Source organism: Oncorhynchus mykiss, chromosome 5 (assembly GCF_057628025.1).
Source record: "Oncorhynchus mykiss isolate SJ-2025 chromosome 5, ASM5762802v1, whole genome shotgun sequence".
Taxonomy (NCBI): domain Eukaryota; kingdom Metazoa; phylum Chordata; class Actinopteri; order Salmoniformes; family Salmonidae; genus Oncorhynchus; species Oncorhynchus mykiss.
Genome location: NC_143026.1, coordinates 89,740,982 through 89,764,676, shown reverse-complemented (window position 1 = coordinate 89,764,676; position 23,695 = coordinate 89,740,982). Strand labels below are relative to the sequence as shown.

The 23,695-nt window shown below is 47.9% G+C and overlaps 1 protein-coding gene across 40 annotated transcripts in view; it reads right to left on the bottom strand.

Annotated features, from left to right (window-relative positions):
- Nucleotides 1-23,695, bottom strand: part of LOC110524815 (discs large homolog 1-like protein) — a 299,597-nt gene that overhangs the window by 186,261 nt on the left and 89,641 nt on the right. For 5 of the 40 annotated variants that reach the window (XM_090236289.1, XM_090236296.1, XM_090236293.1 and 2 more), the window contains exon 1: nucleotides 19,241-19,934. The exons of 26 other annotated variants lie outside the window; for them this stretch is intronic. In XM_090236289.1, the coding sequence (XP_090092415.1) occupies nucleotides 19,241-19,342 (102 nt within the window). In that variant the 5' untranslated portion in view covers nucleotides 19,343-19,934. Of the gene's footprint in view, nucleotides 1-19,240; nucleotides 20,139-23,695 lie in introns of those variants that run through there. 9 more of the 40 variants (XM_090236295.1, XM_090236290.1, XM_090236302.1 and 6 more) reach the window with 7 other exon arrangements.

Here is a 23,695-nt window from a genome sequence, read left to right as displayed (position 1 = left end):
CTGCTACAGGGCAGGACGGTCAGGACGTTGTTAATCTGGGCCACTAGCAGAGCACTGCTACAGGGCAGGACGGTCAGGACGTTGTTAATCTGGGCCACTAGCAGAGCACTGCTACAGGGCTGGACGTCAGGACGTTGTTAATCTGGGCCACTAGCAGAGCACTGCTACAGGGCTGGACATCAGGACGTTGTTAATCTGGGCCACTAGCAGAGCACTGCTACAGGGCAGGACGTCAGGACGTTGTTAATCTGGGCCACTAGCAGAGCACTGCTACAGGGCAGGACGGTCAGGACGTTGTTAATCTGGGCCACTAGCAGAGCACTGCTACAGGGCTGGACGTCAGGACGTTGTTAATCTGGGCCACTAGCAGAGCACTGCTACAGGGCAGGACGGTCAGGACGTTGTTAATCTGGGCCACTAGCAGAGCACTGCTACAGGGCTGGACGTCAGGACGTTGTTAATCTGGGCCACTAGCAGAGCACTGCTACAGGGCAGGACGTCAGGACGTTGTTAATCTGGGCCACTAGCAGAGCACTGCTACAGGGCAGGACGGTCAGGACGTTGTTAATCTGGGCCACTAGCAGAGCACTGCTACAGGGCTGGACGTCAGGACGTTGTTAATCTGGGCCACTAGCAGAGCACTGCTACAGGGCAGGACGTCAGGACGTTGTTAATCTGGGCCACTAGCAGAGCACTGCTACAGGGCAGGACGTCAGGACGTTGTTAATCTGGGCCACTAGCAGAGCACTGCTACAGGGCAGGACGGTCAGGACGTTGTTAATCTGGGCCACTAGCAGAGCACTGCTACAGGGCAGGACGGTCAGGACGTTGTTAATCTGGGCCACTAGCAGAGCACTGCTACAGGGCAGGACGGTCAGGACGTTGTTAATCTGGGCCACTAGCAGAGCACTGCTACAGGGCTGGACGTCAGGACGTTGTTAATCTGGGCCACTAGCAGAGCACTGCTACAGGGCTGGACATCAGGACGTTGTTAATCTGGGCCACTAGCAGAGCACTGCTACAGGGCAGGACGTCAGGACGTTGTTAATCTGGGCCACTAGCAGAGCACTGCTACAGGGCAGGACGGTCAGGACGTTGTTAATCTGGGCCACTAGCAGAGCACTGCTACAGGGCTGGACGTCAGGACGTTGTTAATCTGGGCCACTAGCAGAGCACTGCTACAGGGCAGGACGGTCAGGACGTTGTTAATCTGGGCCACTAGCAGAGCACTGCTACAGGGCTGGACGTCAGGACGTTGTTAATCTGGGCCACTAGCAGAGCACTGCTACAGGGCAGGACGTCAGGACGTTGTTAATCTGGGCCACTAGCAGAGCACTGCTACAGGGCAGGACGTCAGGACGTTGTTAATCTGGGCCACTAGCAGAGCACTGCTACAGGGCAGGACGTCAGGACGTTGTTAATCTGGGCCACTAGCAGAGCACTGCTACAGGGCTGGACGTCAGGACGTTGTTAATCTGGGCCACTAGCAGAGCACTGCTACAGGGCAGGACATCAGGACGTTGTTAATTTGGGCCACTAGCAGAGCACTGCTACAGGGCAGGACATCAGGACGTTGTTAATCTGAGCCACTAGCAGAGCACTGCTACAGGGCTGGACATCAGGACGTTGTTAATCTGGGCCACTAGCAGAGCACTGCTACAGGGCTGGACGTCAGGACGTCAGGACGTCGTTAATCTGAGCCACTAGCAGAGCACTGGCTTGCTGTGGGAGTGGACTAGACTGGTTTGAAGAGCCCTGGCTTGCTGTGGGAGTGGACTAGACTGGTTTGAAGAGCCCTGGCTTGCTGTGGGAGTGGACTAGACTGGTTTGAAGAGCCCTGGCTTGCTGTGGGAGTGGACTAGACTGGTTTGAAGAGCCCTGGCTTGCTGTGGGAGTGGACTAGACTGGTTTGAAGAGCCCTGGCTTGCTGTGGGAGTGGACTAGACTGGTTTGAAGAGCCCTGGCTTGCTTTGGGAGTGGACTAGACTGGTTTGAAGAGCCCTGGCTTGCTGTGGGAGTGGACTAGACTGGTTTGAAGAGCCCTGGCTTGCTGTGGGAGTGGACTAGACTGGTTTGAAGAGCCCTGGCTTGCTTTGGGAGTGGACTGGTTTGAAAAGCCCTGGCTTGCTGTGGGAGTGGACTGGACTGGTTTGAAGAGCCCTGGCTTGCTGTGGGAGTGGACTAGACTGGTTTGAAGAGCCCTGGCTTGCTGTGGGAGTGGACTAGACTGGTTTGAAGAGCCCTGGCTTGCTGTGGGAGTGGACTAGACTGGTTTGAAGAGCCCTGGCTTGCTGTGGGAGTGGACTAGTCTGGTTTGAAGAGCCCTGGCTTGCTTTGGGAGTGGACTGGTTTGAAAAGCCCTGGCTTGCTGTGGGAGTGGACTGGACTGGTTTGAAGAGCCCTGGCTTGCTGTGGGAGTGGACTAGACTGGTTTGAAGAGCCCTGGCTTGCTGTGGGAGTGGACTAGACTGGTTTGAAGAGCCCTGGCTTGCTTTGGGAGTGGACTGGTTTGAAAAGCCCTGGCTTGCTGTGGGAGTGGACTGGACTGGTTTGAAGAGCCCTGGCTTGCTGTGGGAGTGGACTAGACTGGTTTGAAGAGCCCTGGCTTGCTGTGGGAGTGGACTAGACTGGTTTGAAGAGCCCTGGCTTGCTGTGGGAGTGGACTAGACTGGTTTGAAGAGCCCTGGCTTGCTGTGGGAGTGGACTAGACTGGTTTGAAGAGCCCTGGCTTGCTTTGGGAGTGGACTGGTTTGAAAAGCCCTGGCTTGCTGTGGGAGTGGACTGGACTGGTTTGAAGAGCCCTGGCTTGCTGTGGGAGTGGACTAGACTGGTTTGAAGAGCCCTGGCTTGCTGTGGGAGTGGACTAGACTGGTTTGAAGAGCCCTGGCTTGCTGTGGGAGTGGACTAGACTGGTTTGAAGAGCCCTGGCTTGCTGTGGGAGTGGACTAGTCTGGTTTGAAGAGCCCTGGCTTGCTTTGGGAGTGGACTGGTTTGAAAAGCCCTGGCTTGCTGTGGGAGTGGACTGGACTGGTTTGAAGAGCCCTGGCTTGCTGTGGGAGTGGACTAGACTGGTTTGAAGAGCCCTGGCTTGCTGTGGGAGTGGACTAGACTGGTTTGAAGAGCCCTGGCTTGCTTTGGGAGTGGACTGGTTTGAAGAGCCCTGGCTTGCTGTGGGAGTGGACTGGACTGGTTTGAAGAACCCTGGCTTGCTTTGGGACTGGACTGGTTTGAAGAACCCTGGCTTGCTGTGGGAGTGGACTGGACTGGTTTGAAGAACCCTGGCTTGCTGTGGGAGTGGACTGGACTGGTTTGAAGAACCCTGGCTTGCTGTGGGAGTGGACTAGACTGGTTTGAAGAACCCTGGCTTGCTGTAGGAGTGGACTAGACTGGTTTGAAGAGCCCTGGCTTGCTGTGGGAGTGGACTAGACTGGTTTGAAGAGCCCTGGCTTGCTGTGGGAGTGGACTAGACTGGTTTGAAGAACCCTGGCTTGCTGTGGGAGTGGACTGGAAGAGCCGCCACATCACTTAAGGCATTTAGCTGAAAGAGAAAGAAGGAAGTATTCTAAATCCTGTCTAATGTGAGTCTGCAGGCATAGCTGAATGAGGACACTGGCTGTCCCCAAGGAGAGAAGAAGAGAGAATATGAGCGCAAAGAGAGGGGGAGAAAGAGGGAGAGAAGAGAGAAAAGGTGGAAATGGAGAAAAAGAACATGAGTGGAGAGAGGGAGAATAAAGAGGAGAGGAGGACCTCCCGAAATAAACCTGATGATACAGGTACTGTAGGTGTGCCCTAACAAGACCCCACCCTCCCTCTCCTCCCCCCTCTCCCTTTCTCTCTACCTCCCTCTCTCCCTTTCTCTCCATTCCCGCTCTCCCTCCCTTCCTCTCTCCCCCTCCCTACCTCCCTCGCTCTCCCTCTCCGGGCCATCACACTGACACCAATTTGCAAAGTTCTCCAGTGAAACCAGGCTGGGGAGGGTACTGGTGTTGGGCTGCTCAACACACTAACAGTTTTCAACATCCCTGCTTCACATCCATCTTTCAACACCTTGGAGAAACATGTGAACAATGCTCCAGGAACAATAGAAGAATCAGCAACTCGTGACACACATACAGTCTAATCTAGTCAGTTTACAGCTGCTGTGCCAACTCAGCTGCCAGCCTCAGGGAGTATATGCCACCCCATCTCTCATCACCGGCCATACTGCGGTTTGTCCACTCTGTCTGACCTTTAACCTCCGGACCCCCTCAGAAGGCTGCTCTGGCTTCTTGAGGGTCAAGGGGTCAGCAAAGGGCGATCAACACCAACTGTGCTAGACCGACCACAGTCACAGAGACACAGTTACTGTACAAATTATCTGCGCACAATCAGACCACTTTTGGCAATTTAAAAAAAATAAGAGACACCCTTCCGCAGCATGCCGTTAGAGCAAAGAGATGGAGGAAGTAGAAGTATTGTGTCAGGATTAGCTTCCTGTGTCGACCCGATACAGTTTCCTCTTCTCCCGGTCGTGGAAGTCACACAAATAAGACACTAATCTGGTTTAGAGCAGAGGCCCCCCCCATGTGTTCACACACACCACAAATACACAATACAGCCAGGTAGGTCTGGTAGGTAGGTCTGTCTTTAGTTCTGTATGCCTGTAGGTCTGTCTGTAGTTCTGTATGCCTGTAGGTCCGTCTGTAGTTCTGTATGCCTGTAGGTCCGTCTGTAGTTCTGTATGCCTGTAGGTCTGTCTGTAGTTCTGTATGCCTGTAGGTCTGTCTGTAGTTCTGTATGCCTGTAGGTCTGTCTGTAGTTCTGTATGCCTGTAGGTCTGTCTGTAGTTCTGTATGCCTGTAGGTCCGTCTGTAGTTCTGTATGCCTGTAGGTCCGTCTGTAGTTCTGTATGCCTGTAGGTCTGTCTGTAGTTCTGTATGCCTGTAGGTCCGTCTGTAGTTCTGTATGCCTGTCTGTAGTTCTGTATGCCTGTAGGTCTGTCTGTAGTTCTGTATGCCTGTAGGTCCGTCTGTAGTTCTGTATACCTGTCTGTAGTTCTGTATGCCTGTAGGCCTGTCTGTAGTTCTGTATGCCTGTAGGTCTGTCTGTAGTTCTGTATACCTGTAGGTCTGTCTGTAGTTCTGTATGCCTGTAGGTCTGTCTGTAGTTCTGTATGCCCATAGGATCAGAGAGGTGCGGAGGGCTGCCTTAAATGGACATCCATGTCTTCGGCGCCCGGGGAACAGTGGGTTGCTCAGGGGCAGAACGACAGATTTTTACCTCGTCAGCTCGGGGATTCAATCCAGCAATCTTTTGGTTACTGGCCCAACGCTCTAAACACTAGGCTAGGAGATCGGACGGGATGCTCTCACGGTTCTACTCACCAGGGGTGCTGGCGGTGATTGATTCAGCTCACACTGCCTGCCATAGGCCCATAGCTACTTTCTCATGACTGAATGAACTGATAAATGAATGAGTTGCAAACTGTGCTCACTTAAAAAGTGGAACTGACAGCATTTAAGCAACATGAAATCGTATTCAAATCTGTTCATATACATCCCCAGGAAGAATTTAAAACATTTTCTGACAAGCGAGCACTTAGATATGGTCATTTTCAGGTGTTCATAAATTCTTAAGAGTGTTTGTGAATTAGTCAGGCATTTGTGATAATTCTACAGAAATATAGAGTGGGAGAGCAGCCGCGAGTTTGGACAAGGTTTTATTTACACTGCAGTGAATAAAACCTAATAACAACATCTGTCTCGTCCAGGACCGGAGTCCACACAGACCGGTGAGCCATAGACCAATCAGAGCTACAGTAGGCCATAATGCAAACCGGTGAGCCATAGACCAATCAGAGCTACAGTAAGCCTTAATGCAAACCGGTGAGCCATAGACCAATCAGAGCTACAGTAGGCCGTAATGCAAACAAGCCATTTGCCACAACAGGTCTGCCCTCCTTCACTTTGATCTGGACTTTGTGTTTACAGGCAGTAGGGCCTGTCATCATTCACTTTGAACTGGACTGTGTGTTTACAGACAGTAGGACCTGTCATCATTCACTTTGAACTGGACTGTGTTTACAGGCAGTAGGGCCTGTCATCATTCACTCTGAACTGGACTGTGTGTTTACAGGCAGTAGGGCCTGCCATCATTCACTTTGAACTGGACTGTGTGTTTACAGGCAGTAGGGCCTGTCATCATTCACTTTGAACTGGACTGTGTTTACAGGCAGTAGGGCCTGTCATCATTCACTTTGAACTGGACTGTGTGTTTACAGGCAGTAGGGCCTGTCATCATTCACTTTGAACTGGACTGTGTGTTTACAAGCAGTTGTAATAGTGTGACTGGATAATTAGAACGTATTAGCAACAAAATACACCTGAATGGATTTCATGCAAATATCCCAGGAATCCCTCTTACATTTGGGAATGTTACAGTCCTAATGATCAAACAACCATGAAAAAGGTAGGCTCTCTCTCCATCAGTTACGCACATCAACAACAAGATCAACAACTAATGCTAGCCGGAGCAAGATGTGCTAAAACTGTAACAAAGGAGCATTAGATTAAACCCTCTCAAACTTTTTCAGATAGTTGGACGTCAAAATTGCACTGACAAACGATGGGGAATTGTAGCCTTCTGGTCCTTCTGCAGCTTGCCTGCCAATGCACGTTTGTCCCAACCAAGCAGCCAAGCTAACTGGCTACTTCCAGACACAAATGAGAGAACTGTTGATCATTTTACTCGCCCTAGCAGAGCTGGTTAGGCTGTTTACATGTTATCTCGAGAGAGTTCGTGAGTAACTATTACTTTTTTTTGGGCCTACATTTACTGACACCGGTCATATTCAGCGGGTAAATTCATCCGTTACACACAGACGAGCTCCGAAATCGGAGTAGCTAGCTAGACATCCCGTTTGCTAGCATATCTCGTGCATTTGCAAATTCTCTCTGGCTAACAGTAGAGGAAGTTCTTGCTAGATAACCAAATGACACCTGCATCTCTAGCTGTGTATAGCCACCGAAAAACAATGAGGGGGAAAAAGTCAGTCAGTCACCCACTCCTCCAATGACATGACATCCTCCTAGCAGCTAGCTTGCTAGCTAGCTAACGTTAGGCTGTGTGTTTTTAGCTTGTGACATAAATATACACTGAACAAAAATATGAAACGCAACATGCCTTTATTTAAACCATTTTACTGAGTTACAGTTCATATGAGGAAATCAGGCAATTGAAATAAATGCATTATTTCACATGACTAGGCAGGGGAGCAGCCATGGGTGGACCTGGGAGGGCATAGGGCCTGGGAGGGCATAGGGCCTGGGAGGGGATAGGGCCTGGGAGGGGATAGGGCCTGGGAGGGCATAGGGCCTGGGAGGGGATAGGGCCTGGGAGGGGATAGGGCCTGGGAGGGCATAGGGCCTGGGAGGGCATAGGGCCTGGGAGGGCATAGGGCCTGGGAGGGCATAGGGCCTGGGAGGGCATAGGGCCTGGGAGGGCATAGGGCCTGGGAGGGCATAGGGCCTGGGAGGGCATAGGGCCTGGGAGGGCATAGGACCACCCATTTGGGAGCCAGGACCAGCCAATCAGAATACGTTTTTCCCCACAAAGGGCTTAATCACAAACAGAAATACACCTCAGTTTCATCAGCTGTCCGGGTGGCTGGTCTCAGATCCCGCAGGTGAAGAAGCAGGATGTGGTTGTCCTAAGCTGGTGTGGTTACACGTGGGCTACAGTTGTGATGCTAGTCGGACGTACAGCCAAATTCTCTAAAACGACTTATGGTAAAAATAAAATAGAACATTGAATTCTCTGGCAACAGCCTTGGTGGACATTCCTGCAGTCAGCATGCCAATTGCACACTTAAGACTTCTGTGGTATTGTGTTGTGTGAAAAAACTGCACATTTTAGAGAGTGACCTTTTATTGTCCCCCAGCACAAGGTGTACCTGTGTAATGATCATGCTGTTTAATCAGCTTCTTGATGTGCCACACCTGTCATGTGGATGGATTATCTTGGTAAAGGAGGCTCACTAACAGGGATGCAAACACATTTGTGCACAACATTTGAGAACATTTCTGGGATCTTGTATTTCAGCACATGAAACCTGCGATCAAAACGTTCCATGTTGCGTTTCTATTTTTGTTTCCGTATAAACATGCTAGCCACGTTATGACTGACTGGTGATCGTTGCACTTGCTAGTCTGATTGTATTGACATTCCCAGCCTTAGTTACATTCGCCTGTTTTTGTCCAAAAATATGTAGTCCTTGATACTAAAACAATGCATACCGAATGGAGGCAGCAAACGATGTACCAAGCCAGCTGTGATTTACAACCTGATCTCAATACTTTTGGGGACTACCAAGAAATGTATTGGTTGAATTATATTAATCGTTGAACTGCATCGATCTATTCTGCCCACATTGCCTTAGTGTACGTCATGGGACGTTGAGTCACATACAACCTATTTTTAAACCACTTAGAAAGTTGGTTTTAAAGCATAAACTGGGAACTTTATATTTTTGAGTGATATGATTGTCTGTTTCATATCTGCAAAGAAGATAAAACGCTGTCGGTTCCACTTTAAATATATAAAGAGAGAGAAAAAGACTGCACTCAAACAAACCTGACGAGTCATTTAGACAAACTGAATGAAATATACATTCATGTATGTTATGAATGTGTGTCTTTAACTGAGATATATATTCATGTATGTTATGACTGTGTGTCTTTAACTGAGATATATATTCATGTATGTTATGTGTGTCTTTAACTGAGATATATATTCATGTATGTTATGACTGTGTGTCTTTAACTGAGATATATATTCATGTATGTTATGAATCTATGTCTTTAACTGAGATATATATTCATGTATGTTATGAATGTATGTCTTTAACTGAGATATATATATATATATTCATGTATGTTATGACTGTGTGTCTTTAACTGAGATATATATTCATGTATGTTATGAATCTATGTCTTTAACTGAGATATATATTCATGTATGTTATGAATGTGTGTCTTTAACTGAGATATATATTCATGTATGTTATGAATCTATGTCTTTAACTGAGATATATATTCATGTATGTTATGAATGTGTGTCTTTAACTGAGATATATATTCATGTATGTTATGAATGTGTGTCTTTAACTGAGATATATATTCATGTATGTTATGAATCTATGTCTTTAACTGAGATATATATTCATGTATGTTATGAATGTATGTCTTTAACTGAGATATATATATATATATTCATGTATGTTATGAATCTATTCGGAAAGTATTCAGACCCCTTGACCTTTTCCACATTTTTGTTACTTTTTTTCCCTTGATCAATCTACACACAATACCCCATAATGACATCACAATACCCCTTAATGACATCACAATACCCCATAATGACATCACAATACCCCCTAATGATAAACCACACAGGTTTTTAGAAATGTTTGCAAATAAAACATAAATAAAACAATATCACAATTACAGAATTATTCAGACCCTTTACTCAGTACTTGCTCTCTGTACTTTGCTCCGTTCATCTTTCACTCGATCCTGACTTGTCTCAGTCCTTGCCGCTGAAAAACATCCCCACAGCACAGCATAGGGATGGTGCCAGGTTTCCTCCAGACGTGACACTTGGCATTCAGGCCAAAGAGTTCAATCTTGGTTTCATCAGACCAGAGAATCATGTTCCTCATGGTCTGAGAGTCTTTAGGGGCCTTTTGGCAAAACGCCAAGTGAGCTGTCATGTGCCTTTTACTGAGGAGTGGCTTCCGTCTGACCACTCTAACATAAAGGCCTGATTGGTGGAGTGCTGCAGAGATGGTTGTCCTTCTCCACAGAGGAACTTTGGAACTCTGTCAGAGTGACCATCGGGTTTCTTGGTCACCTCCCTGACCAAGGCCCTTCTCCCCGGATTTCTCAGTTTGCCCGGGCTGCCAGCTCTAGGAAGAGTCTTGGTGGTTCCAAACTTCTTCCACTTAAGAATGATGGAGGCCACTGTGTTCTTGGGGACCTTCAATCCTGCAGACATTTTTTGTCACCCTTCCCCAGATCTGTGCGTCAACACAATCCCGTCTCCGAGCACTACGGACAATTCCTTCAACCTCATGGCTTGATTTTTTGCTCAGACATGCACTGTCAACCGTGGGACATTATATAGACAGGCATGTGCCTTTCCAAATCATGTCCAATCAATTGAATTTACGACAGGTGGAATCTAATCAAGTTGTAGGAACATCAAGGTTGATCAATGGAAACAGGATGCACCTGAGCTCAATGTCGAGTCTCGTAGCAAAGGGTATTATGTAAATACGTTTTCAGGTTTTTATTTTTAATACATTCGCAAATAAATCGGAAAACCAGTTTTTTATTTGTCATTATGGGGTATTGTGTGTAGATTGATGAGGGGAAAACCTATTTAATCCATTTTAGAATAAGGCTGTAACGTAACAAAATCAAGGGGTCTGAATACTTTCCGAATGCACTGTAGGTCTTTTACCGAAAGATACTATAAATATATATATATATATATATGTATGTTATGAATGTACCGTACTGTCTGAGAGATTTGATTGACAGAATTTTGAATTTCTGGGCCTTGATGATTTTTACCTGAACAAGGAGTCCCTCATCACCACCGCCATTATGCTAGAGATGGCTACATACATACCGTACAGGTCCCCAAGCAGGAGTGTACTTTGGCAGCGTGGGACGACCAGCCATGTGGCATCCTGTCAAACAGCTAACCAACCACCCACTCAGATGCTCTCGGGTTTTAGTAAACATTGACACCGACTAACTAAGCTGTGAGCGGGCTACAAACATACATTACATTTCTATTCTGTCTTTTGTGAGTCTGACTGGGTTTGTATTGGCCGTGACCGGCTTATGCCAGGCAGTGTGACTGTGTGTGTGGCTATGGAAAGAAATTAGGCAGGGTTAGTGAGTGAGTGAGTGAGCGAGCGAGCTGAGGGGGGCATCCCATATCCAGGATGGTACAGAATCTCTTTTCTCCTTCAATCTCCGGTCACAGCCCAAACCGTCCATCCCAGTCACGGCCCAATGACTCACAACCTCACACATCATGTCTGCTCTAGTCCTATACTTTACTGCATGACATTGATTTACATAATAGCCTGAGCCTCCCAGTCAAACATGGGTGTATGACTTGTGTACAACCATGGCCAGTATACAACGCCAGGCCTCAACCTACAGTACAGTACACGCGAATGACAGAAAACCGGAGAAAGGAGTGAGATGTAACGTATGAGGGGAGAGGAGAAAAAGTGAAGATGGATAGAGAAAGATGAGAGGATTAGCAGATGGATAGAGAAAGATGAGAGGATTAGCAGATGGATAGAGAAAGATGAGAGGATTAGCAGATGGATAGAGAAAGATGAGAGGATTAGCAGATGGGTAGAGAAAGATGAGAGGATTAGCAGATGGACAGAGAAAGATGAGAGGATTAGCAGATGGATAGAGAAAGATGAGAGGATTAGCAGATGGATAGAGAAAGATGAGAGGATTAGCAGATGGACAGAGAAAGATGAGAGGATTAGCAGATGGATAGAGAAAGATGAGAGGATTAGCAGATGGATAGAGAAAGATGAGAGGATTAGCAGATGGATAGAGAAAGATGAGAGGATTAGCAGCATCTGGTGTGAGGCTAATTACAGAAGCCCAGAGGCCAAAAGAGCAGTGCTCCCAGTCAGCCAATCAGTCAGTCAGTCAGTCCCTCCAAATGTGACAGCTCAGCTGCATATAACCACAGCTGTTTGATGTGGGTTAAATATTGCCTGGGCAGTCAGAGTACTCAATATACAGGTTCTGTCACACAGGTTTGGTTCTGGAGTTAATTAAGCAATTAACATTGCATTGGATCATTTACAGATGTAGGATCTTAATTTGATCACCCAGTTGATCACCCAAAATCAGAGATGTTGTTGCACCACTTCATTTAGAATCTGGATCAGTAAATCTGTGATTACCGGGTTTTAAACTATGATTAGTGACACATTACACCAATATTGAGTTGTTTTGTGAGTTGAAACAAAGTAGCTAGCCTACCTGACAAATGAGGCAACAAAGTTGCCGTTCCTTGATCAAATAATAATATAGCACTGCTGCAACTCCCTCGTGAAAGTTTCACATGGGTTGGCTCATTTGAAATAAAAATCTGTTATTTGCCAGTACAAGACAGACAACTTGTTTGTTAGCTAACGTTAGCTACTGTAGCTGGCTAGCTAGTTTATAAACCAAGCTAGCTGGCATAAGATCAATTATTATTGTCATTACCTAACCATTTATTATTTGTTCGTTAGCCAACATGGCACGTCAAAGTTCAAATTTCATCCGCTTATGAAAAAACCCTTGTCAGCAGCTGATGGAGGAGTTTAGCAACGTACTGGAGGACAAAAAGACAGACAACAGAACCGTCAAAAAGACAGACAGGCACCTGGGCCATTTTATAAGAACGATTTAATGGATCGACAGGGATTAAAAAGAGAAGAGAGACACAAATCGGATGAAGGAGTGCTGGAAAAACTTCAAAGCGAAAGACGAAAAAGGACTCGGCAGAGGAGAAGCGGGGGCCATTTCAGACCGGAAGGGGGGGCCTCCATCCAAGAGAATTGATCCTCTCTCCCAGAAGATATGCGAGCTGATTCCCCAGTAGTTTGACCCTTAACCCCTATGATGACGACAGACAACTCGACCCACCAATATTCAGTAAGCATAAATAACTGGTAAACATCGATGACTATAACACACGCTAAAAGTAACATTAATGCTACTTCACTACAGTGCTTCCGTTATCAGTACCGTTTCAGCATGTTGCGTAACAGCATCATTCGTACCAAGGCTGGGCATTTCATAAACCCCGATTAAATAGCTGTTCCTTTCCTTTAGTTGAGCTTATACCCTGTTGCCGTGGAGAAACAGCATCGCCTGGATCTTGCACCAGCAGAAAAACACCAGAGAGGCCAAGCAAACGCCCCAGAACTGACATGAACCAAGCTCATATTGATGTTTTTGGAGGCTGGAAAGAGAGAAAAAATTTACTGCAGATTGAGGTCTTGAATTTACAAAGAGAGATACTGCAAATTCAGAAACAGATACTCCTTCAGGGAAACAAATGCCCACTGTGTGTAGAATGCTCATCTTTTTATTTATTAAAACAATTATTTATTAAAACAATGCTTTCCCAAGCAACTTGGTATCCTCCAGTCTTGTCCCCACTCTTAGTATTCTGGTGTTTTCAGTTCCACCCGGTATGGTACTGAGAATAACAATGGTCTTAATAATGCACGTTAATACCGAGTGCCTACTTAGGAATTGTGTCTATCAAAATATAATTTTACTTTTTACATGTTACTACCAGTGTTACATTATTTACACCTCAGTCTACAAAATGGTTCTCAATCAAGGTTCTCCTCACAGCATTCCCATTTGCAGCATGTTGCACCTGGACATCTTCATCCTCCTCAGGTAAGACCTCCTCGGGTAAGACCTCCTCGGGTAAGACCTCCTCGGGTAAGACCTCCTCGGGTAAGACCTCCTCGGGTAAGACCTCCTCAGGTAGCTCTTCTCCTTGTCTCCTTCCAAGGTTATACAGAACTACCACTGCAATAATGATGTCAGTGTAGTGTCCATCTTTGTGCAGAGCCCCTCCTGGAGGCACAGAAATCTTGAGCTCTCTCGGAGATCTATTGTCAGGATATGAGAGGGTGTTCTCTCTCTCTCTCTCTCTCTCGCTCGGAGATCTCTCTTCAGCATATGAGAGGTGGTGTTCTCTCTCTCTCTCTGAGATCTCTCGTCAGGATATGAGAGGTGGTGTTCTCTCTCTCTCTCTCTCTCTCTCTGAGATCTCTCGTCAGGATATGAGAGGTGGTGTTTTCTCTCTCTCTGAGATTTCTTGTCAGGATATGAGAGGTGGTGTTCTCTCTCTCTCTCTGAGATCTCTCGGCAGGATATGAGAGGTGGTGTTCTCTCTCTCTCAGATCTCTTGTCAGGATATGAGAGGTGGTGTTCTCTCTCTCTCTCTCTCTGAGATCTCTCGTCAGGATATGAGAGGTGGTGTTTTCTCTCTCTCTCTGAGATCTCTCGTCAGGATATGAGAGGTGGTGTTCTCTCTCTCTCAGATCTCTTGTCAGGATATGAGAGGTGGTGTTCTCTCTCTCTCTCTCTCTCTCTCTCTCTCTGAGATCTCTCGTCAGGATATGAGAGGTGGTGTTTTCTCTCTCTCTGAGATTTCTTGTCAGGATATGAGAGGTGGTGTTTTCTCTCTAAAATCTCTTGTCAGGATATGAGAAGTGGTGTTTACTCTCTCTGAGATCTCTTGGCAGGATATGAGAGGTGGTGTTCTCTCTCTCTCTCTGAGATCTCTTGTCAGGATATGAGAGGTGGTGTTCTCTCTCTCTTCAGGTGTCTGGGGGTTTAAAAGCGGAGTCATTAGGTACCCATGACAGGCATATCCATTGTCACCTAGAAGGTGGCCTTGATATGCCCCTCTTTCCAGCATTGCACACAGATGACTATTGTCAAAGATACTGTTGTCATGGGTGGATCCTGGCCATCCTAGCTAGGATGTTGGTGAGCTGATTTTTGTCATCACTGACAGCCTGCACGTTGATGGACCAGTAATCTTTCCGATTACGGAATAGTTCTCCATTCAACGCCACCAGAGTTGGGAATAAGAATGTGTGTACAGTCTATCGCCGGTAGTACACCTGGAAATCTAGCTCTCCTGTAAAAATCCAGCTGGCGATTCCACTGTAGGATTGAATGTACTGATTCTTCAGACCGACAAAAGCACTGGACACTCTGGCTAGAATCCTGCAGACGGTTGACTTGTAGAGTCCAAAACGGTCCCCAACCACCATCTGGAAACATCCAGTTACATAGAACTGTAGGGCCACCAGGAGCTGAAGTAGTGGGGGTACACTCTCGTTCCTATCACTCCCATACTTCACGGTTGGTCCAACCTTTCTTTCCAGTTGCATTACAGAGTCCTTGGAGAAGCGGTATCTCTTTGAAAATCTCAATATTATCATAAAACTCACACAGGATTCAACCTGTTTCTAATTTTGTTCTCTGAGGAACTCTGTCGTTCTGGTGTCACCACATCAGATTTGCTGTCATTTAGTCAGTTAAACCACATCACGTGGCAGTTTGGAGATTAATCTCCAATCTAAGTTTATATCAAAAATATATAAATAATTGCAACAGGCTTCAGATTTATCTAAATTAAAGGTAAAAAACTAAAATATAGATCAGATGAAGAATTAAATTAAAACTAGGTTTAACATTTGGTGCAACAAGATCAACAGATAAACCTTGATTTAACCCAGGTTAAGAGGTTATCCATGTTGGTGCAACCTAGCCGTAGTATATTTGAAGTTTACAAAGGCTTCTGAAGTTTGGAACTTTGACATTTCAGACTTTATTTTCCCTTATGAAAAATGTATCATCAACTCCTTCAAAAATGTCCATTAATTCTAATTCAAATGTCCTGTTGCTGCAGGATTATTTTCCTGCTGTTGCAAACTGGCTCAAATTAAGATCCGACATCTTTAGCAAAATGCCAAGTTGCCCATTATTTTGGCTAGAAGAGGAGATCTAAAAGAACACAGAGGGTTTAATGTGTGTTTCTCTCAGTCACCAGATCTCAACCCAATTGAACAACCAATGGGAGATTCTGAAGCGACGCCTGAGACGGCGTTTGTGGGAGATTATGGATACCCAATACGCCATCCCAGCCTGACCTTAACCCAATACGCCATCCCAGCCTGACCTTAACCCAATACGCCATCCCAGCCTGACCTTAACCCAATACGCCATCCCAGCCTGACCTTAACCCAATACGCCATCCCAGCCTGACCTTAACCCAATACGCCATCCCAGCCTGACCTTTACCCAATACGCCATCCCAGCCTGACCTTAACCCAATACGCCATCCCAGCCTGACCTTAACCCAATACGCCATCCCAGCCTGACCTTACGCCATCCCAGCCTGACCTTAACCCAATACGCCATCCCAGCCTGACCTTTACCCAATACGCCATCCCAGCCTGACCTTTACCCAATACGCCATCCCAGCCTGACCTTTACCCAATACGCCATCCCAGCCTGACCTTAACCCAATACGCCATCCCAGCCTGACCTTAACCCAATACGCCATCCCAACCTGACTTTTAACCCAATACGCCATCCCACCTGACCTTAACCCAATACGCCATCCCAGCCTGACCTTTAACCCTATAAAATCACCAGTCCGCTGTATTGGCCTACCTTCCTACTAACACTTCTAACACACTTTTCACATAGCAGAATTTACGGTATGTTGCCTGTAGGATTTACGGTATGTTGCCTGTAGGATTTACGGTATGTTGCCTGTAGGATTTACGGTATGTTGCCTGTAGGATTTACGGTATAGTGCCTGTAGGATTTACGGTATGTTGCCTGTAGGATTTACGGTATGTTGCCTGTAGGATTTACGGTATAGTGCCTGTAGGATTTACGGTATGTTGCCTGTAGGATTTACGGTATAGTGCCTGTAGGATTTACGGTATGTTGCCTGTAGGATTTAACAGGCATTTTTTTGTCAACTATTTACACAAAATTCTCTAAAGGCAAAGTGGAAGCTGTGAGTCTTCTTGGGTAAGTATCTAAGAGTATCTTGGATTGTGCAATATTTTCCCATAATTCTTTTCAAAGCTCTTCAAGCTCTGTCAATGTCTTGTGGAACATGGCTAGAGAAGCAATTTCATGCAGATTTAAGTCAAACCTATAACTTGGCCACTCAGAAACATTCACTGTCTTCTTGGTAAGCAACTCCAGTGTATATGTTATTGTCCTTCTGAAAAGTGAATTCCTCTACCAGTGTCTGGTGTAAAACAGACTAAAGCAGGTTTTCCTCTAGGATTTTGCCTGTGCCCCTTTCTTTTATTACCCTGAAAAACTCCTGTCAAGCATACTCATTCCATGATGCAGCCACCACCATGCATGAAAATAATGATAACTATGAATACATGATTTCATAGTGTTGATGTCTTCATTATTATTCTACAATGTAGAAAATAATCAAAATAAAGAAAAACCCTTGAGTTAGTAGGTGTCCAAACTTTTCACTGGTACTGTATATAATCATCTTTTCACTTGAGTATCTTGTGTGACAAAAAAATAAAAAAATATTTTTTTAAATCACAATTAATTCTTTTTTTCAATCCCACTTTAAAACGTGAAAAAAAATCCATCCTAACTCTTACTATACATTTTATAATAAGAGTTTAATTAGCCAGAGTGTGTTGGCCAGAGTGTTATTACATGAGACAGTGAGAGGGTTGAGGAGGGGAGGAAGGGAATCGCCCAGAGGCGCAGAGAGGAACAGTTGTTACGTAATCAGCTGAAGTAGCTGTTTGGTTTCCTGTGAGGGTTCTAAAACAGATGACAACACACACACACACACACACACACACACAAACAAACAAACAAACACACAAACAAACATGCCCAGAATTAGAAGAGAAGCTGTCCAATAGGAAAGATACACAGCAGATTAGATAGAGAGGAATTGTTTTGGATGCTTTTGAGGGCAACTACTGAGGCCATGGTAGCATGCTTTAGATGTGTATCAGTATTATGCTTATTACGACCCAGCTAGCACCCCAGAGTACACGACCCAGCTAGCACCCCAGAGCACACGACCCAGCTAGCACCCCAGAGCACACGACCCAGCTAGCACCCCAGAGTACACGACCCAGCTAGCACCCCAGAGCACACGACCCAGCTAGCACCCCAGAGCACACGACCCAGCTAGCACCCCAGAGCACACGACCCAGCTAGCACCCCAGAGCACACGACCCAGCTAGCACCCCAGAGCACCCGACCCAGCTAGCACCCCAGAGCACCCGACCCAGCTAGCACCCCAGAGCACACGACCCAGCTAGCACCCCAGAGCACACGACCCAGCTAGCACCCCAGAGCACACGACCCAGCTAGCACCCCAGAGTACACGACCCAGCTAGCACCCCAGAGTACGCACCCCAGAGTACGCACCCCAGAGTACACGACCCAGCTAGCACCCCAGAGTACGCACCCCAGAGTACACGACCCAGCTAGCACCCCAGAGTACACGACCCAGCTAGCACCCCAGAGTACACGACAGAGCTAGCACCCCAGAGTACACGACAGAGCTAGCACCCCAGAGTACACGACCCAGCTAGCATCCCAGAGTACACGACCCAGCTAGCACCCCAGAGTACACGACAGAGCTAGCACCCCAGAGTACACGACCCAGCTAGCATCCCAGAGTACACGACCCAGCTAGCACCCTAATGTACACGACCCAGCTAGCATCCTAGATGACATAACACAGCTAGCATGCTACAATGAACGACACAGCTAGCATGCTACAATGAACGACACAGCTAGCATGCTACAATGAACGACACAGCTAGCATGCTACAATGAACGACACAGCTAGCATGCTACAATGAACGACACAGCTAGCATGCTACAATGAACGACACAGCTAGCATGCTACAATGAACGACAGCCCTTTTGGTGAGGACATTGGGAGTTATCCATACTGTGTGTCTGCTTGGTTTAACAGGGATGTTTAGAAACGCTCACGGTACGCTTGGCTTGGTAGAGCACGCTCAGAAACAGCTAAGCTAATTCCACACACATGCACGCACACACACACACACACACACACTGTGGCTGTCATGTCAGTGTGTCTGGAATCCACTTTTAAAAAATCTATATCATTTTTAAACGTGACTAAATTCAAAACCAGATTTGGTGTTTGTGCTTCACACAGTGAGAACATCACCACTGTGTTTGTGTGTAGGTACAGAGAGTAAACACACATTATTTACGCTTGGTGTGCTCTTAAAAAAGAAGAAGAAGAAGAAGAAGAAGGAGGCAGCCACGAGGGTCTCACCACACACACACTGACTCACACACAAACGTGGTGATTCCTTCTGCCCACGCACTGAACAGTGTGTTAACTCTGTTTGGGGTGACTGGTGTCCTGACAGATATATCTCTCTATGTCTGTCTATAAAGACCCCCTGTGGCTCACTATTACAGTACGCTGAGCCCTCACTCACACACACACACGTACACGTAAATAAACACTGGCCACCATGCATCCATGTGTGTGTGTGTGTGTGCGTGTGTCAACACTTGTCTCCTACCTGTGTGTGTGTGTGTGTGTGTGTGTGTGTGTCTCCTACCTTACATCCGAATATAAGCGAGACGGTGCTGTTGGTGCATGCTACTTTACAGTGGCACAACATTGGCGTAAAACAATCCGAGTGCTTGACGCTGGGTGTCATATCGTTGTCAGTGCCCGGGCACCTCCATCATGGTCTCTCTGTCCCCCCAGAGCCAGGAGCCCCCTGTACGTCTGTCTGTCTGCTTGTCTGTCACTCTCTGTCAGTCCCGGCTCCGCCTGCCTCCAGCCTGCTCTCTCTGCCTCTTCCTCATCACAACCACCATCCTCATATCCAGGCAGAGGTGTTGGCAGGCTTCATAGAGTCTCTCTCTTTCTCTCCCTCCCTCCGTCTCCCCACGTCTCTCTCTTTACTACACAGCACAGCAGTCCCAGTGTACTTGCTCTGTAAGATCACAGCACAGCGCTCTGTCTGTGTCTGTGCCTCTCTTCCTCCTCTACCCCCTCTCTCATTCCCTCACTCTCTCTCGCTCTCTCCGCTCGGCTGACTCGCCGCTCTGCATTCAGGCAGCCAGATCAATGAGCTCAGAGAGAGAGGGAAGAGCCATGGTGGTGGAGAGACAGAGAGCGAGGGAGAGAGAGAAACAGAATGAGACAGAGAAAGAGAGAGAATGCCCTGGGCAGTTCTCTCTCTCTGTCTCTCTCTCTCTCTCTCTCTCTCTCTGCCTGCTGCAGTGGAGCCTCTGCCATGACTCGTGCACTCAGAGAGGGACACCAGCACTACACACACAAACATGGTCAGGCAGAGAGAAAGAGAGAGAGAGGGAGAGAGAGAGGAAGAGAGAGAGGAAGAGAGAGAGAGAAGAAAAGGCGGAAGAGAAAGAGTTAGAGAGAGAGCGAGAGACAGAGAGAGCGAGAGAGAGCGAGAGACAGAGAGAGAGAGACAGAGAGAGACAGAGAGAAAGAAAGAGACACACACAGAGAGAAAGAAAGAGACACACAGAGAGAGAGAAAGAAAGAAAGAGACACACAGAGAGAGAGAGAAAGAAAGAGACACACAGAGAGAGAGAGAGAGAGAGAGAGAGAGAGAGAGAGAGAGCGAGAGAGAGAGAGAGAGAGGGGGGGAAGAGAGAGAGAGAGGGGGGAAGGAGAGAGAGAGAGAGAGAAAGAGAGACACACAGAGAGAGAGAGAGATACAGAGAGAGATACAGATATACAGAAAGAGACAGAAAGAGACAGAGAGAGATACAGAGAGAGATAGAGAGATACAGAGAGATACAGAGAGAGATACAGAGAGAGAGAGAGAGATACAGAGAGATACAGAGAGAGATACAGAGAGAGAAGAAAAAAAGGCAGGAGAGAGTTAAGACAGAGAGGGGAGGGGGTCATTATACAGCCCAGTGGACATGACAGACTAAACAAACACAGTGAACGACAGAGAGGAGGAGTGGAGAGAGAAAGACTGTCCGTACATCACACAGGATAGGGAGGTGTGATCTCACCAGTAGAGAAACACTGACCTCTTCACACTACAACCTGCTGCTGCCCCAAGAGAATATCATCACAGGAGCACACTCATAGCAAACTAAACCTCTACACCACACACTGAAACGACACCACACACTGAAACGACCACACACTGAAACGACACCACACACTGAAAGCCACAAGAGGAGAAAAGAGGGACGGAGAGGGAGAGGACTGCAGAAATATAGTGGACAGCACTGGACACCTCAACTTGACCACACAACCTAAACTTAAACCTGTCCAGCTACACCTAAACCTAACCTGAGACAGCTCAACTTACAGAAGGATGCAATCACATGTCAGCAAAGCACTGTGGACTTTCAAACCTGCAGAAAGTTCATAGACAAAGTTGCTGTGTTCAGAAGTGTGTGTGTGTGTGTGTGTGTGTGTGTGTGTGTGTGTGTGTGTGTGTGTGTGTGTGTGTGTGTGTGTTCAGCACTTTAAAACAATGACAGACCAACGGTGTACAGTCCTCTCTCTGATGACAGATCTAGAGAATAGGAAGCAGGTGTGAGGAGATCCTAATCGCTCCTCTGGGCCTCGTCAACCAATCAGCTTCCAGCATCACTATCTAGATCACAGAGTGCTGAGCCACCATGATGCCACAACAGATACACACCCAGGGAGAGAGAAGTGGGGGAAGGAGAGAGAGATGAGAGAGAGCGAGATGGAGAAAGGGAGAGCGAGAGGGAGAGAGATATGAGAGAGAGAGCGAGAGCGAGGGAGAGAGATATGAGAGAGCGAGGGAGAGCGAGGGAGAGAACGAGAGCGAGGGAGAGGGCGAGAGCGAGAGCGAGGGCGAGAGCGAGGGAGAGAGCGAGAGCGAGGGAGAGAGCGAGAGCGAGGGAGAGAGCGAGAGCGAGGGAGAGAGCGAGAGCGAGAGCGAGGGAGAGAGCGAGGGAGAGAGCGAGGGAGAGAGCGAGGGAGAGAGCGAGGGAGAGAGCGAGAGAAAGAGCGAGAGCGAGAGCGAGGGAGAAAGCGAGAGCGAGGGAGAAAGCGAGAGCGAGGGAGAAAGCGAGAGCGAGAGCGAGGGAGAGGGCGAGAGCGAGGGAGAGAGTGAGAGCGAGGGAGAGAGCGAGAGCGAGGGAGAGAGCGAGAGCGAGGGAGAAAGTGAGAGCGAGAGCGAGAGCGAGGGAGAAAGCGAGAGCGAGGGAGAAAGCGAGAGCGAGAGCGAGGGAGAAAGCGAGAGCGAGGGAGAAAGCGAGAGCGAGGGAGAGAGCGAGAGCGAGGGAGAGAGCGAGGGAGAGAGCGAGGGCGAGGGAGAGAGCGAGAGCGAGGGAGAGAGCGAGAGCGAGGGAGAGAGCGAGAGCGAGGGAGAGAGCGAGGGAGAGGGAGAGAGCGGGAGAGAGCGAGGGAGAGGGAGAGAGCGAGGGAGAGGGAGAGAGCGAGGGAGAGGGAGAGAGCGAGGGAGAGGGAGAGAGCGAGGGAGAGGGAGAGAGCGAGGGAGAGGGAGAGAGCGAGGGAGAGGGAGAGAGCGAGGGAGAGGGAGAGAGCGATGGAGAGAGAGCGAGGGAGAGGGAGAGAGCGAGGGAGAGAGAGCGAGGGAGAGAGAGAGAGCGAGAGAGCGAGGGAGAGAGAGCGAGGGAGAGAGAGAGAGCGAGAGGGAGAGAAAGAAAGAGCGAGGGAGAGAAAGAAAGAGCGAGGGAGAGAGAGAGAGAGCGAGGGAGAGAGAGAGGGAGAGCGAGCGAGGGAGAGCGAGCGAGGGAGAGCGAGCGAGGGAGAGCGAGCGAGAGAGGGCGACGGAGAGAGAGAGAGGGCGAGGGATAGAGGGCGACGGATAGAGGGCGAGGGAGTTATGGCAGAAAATTGTTGGGTCCACTTGCACAACACCCAATTGAAATCCTGCATGTAGAGTTCTGTAAGATTCTCCTACATGTCCAGAGGACAACTACAAACAATGCATGCAGGGCAGAATTAGGCCAATATCCACTAATAATAAAAACTAAAAGAGAAATTCAGTTTTGGAAACATCTAAAATACAGTGATATCATTACCATCTCATATCATTACCAAACCCTGCAATGCCAAGAGCTGAGCAAAGAAAAGAGTCCCCTCATCCAGCTGGTCCTGGGGCTGAGTTCACAAACCTGTTCTACTAACACACTGAAGCCTCAGTCCCCTCATCCAGCTGGTCCTGGGGCTGAGTTCACAAACCTGTTCTACTAACACACTGAAGACTCAGTCCCCTCATCCAGCTGGTCCTGGGGCTGAGTTCACAAACCTGTTCTACTAACACACTGAAGACTCAGTCCCCTCATCCAGCTGGTCCTGGGGCTGATTTCACAAACCTGTTCTACTAACACACTGACGCCTCAGTCCCCTCATCCAGCTGGTCCTGGGGCTGAGTTCACAAACCTGTTCTACTAACACACTGAAGACTCAGTCCCCTCATCCAGCTGGTCCTGGGGCTGATTTCACAAACCTGTTCTACTAACACACTGAAGCCTCAGTCCCCTCATCCAGCCGGTCCTGGGGCTGAGTTCACAAACCTGTTCTACTAACACACTAAAGCCTCAGTCCCCTCATCCAGCTGGTCCTGGGGCTGAGTTCACAAACCTGTTCTACTAACACACTGAAGCCTCAGTCCCCTCATCCAGCTGGTCCTGGGGCTGAGTTCACAAACCTGTTCTACTAACACACTAAAGCCTCAGTCCCCTCATCCAGCTGGTCCTGGGGCTGATTTCACAAACCTGTTCTACTAACACACTGAAGCCTCATTCCCCTCATCCAGCTGGTCCTGGGGCTGAGTTCACAAACCTGTTCTACTAACACACTAAAGCCTCAGTCCCCTCATCCAGCTGGTCCTGGGGCTGAGTTCACAAACCTGTTCTACTAACACACTGACGCCTCAGTCCCCTCATCCAGCTGGTCCTGGGGCTGAGTTCACAAACCTGTTCTACTAACACACTAAAGCCTCAGTCCCCTCATCCAGCTGGTCCTGGGGCTGAGTTCACAAACCTGTTCTACTAACACACTGACGCCTCAGTCC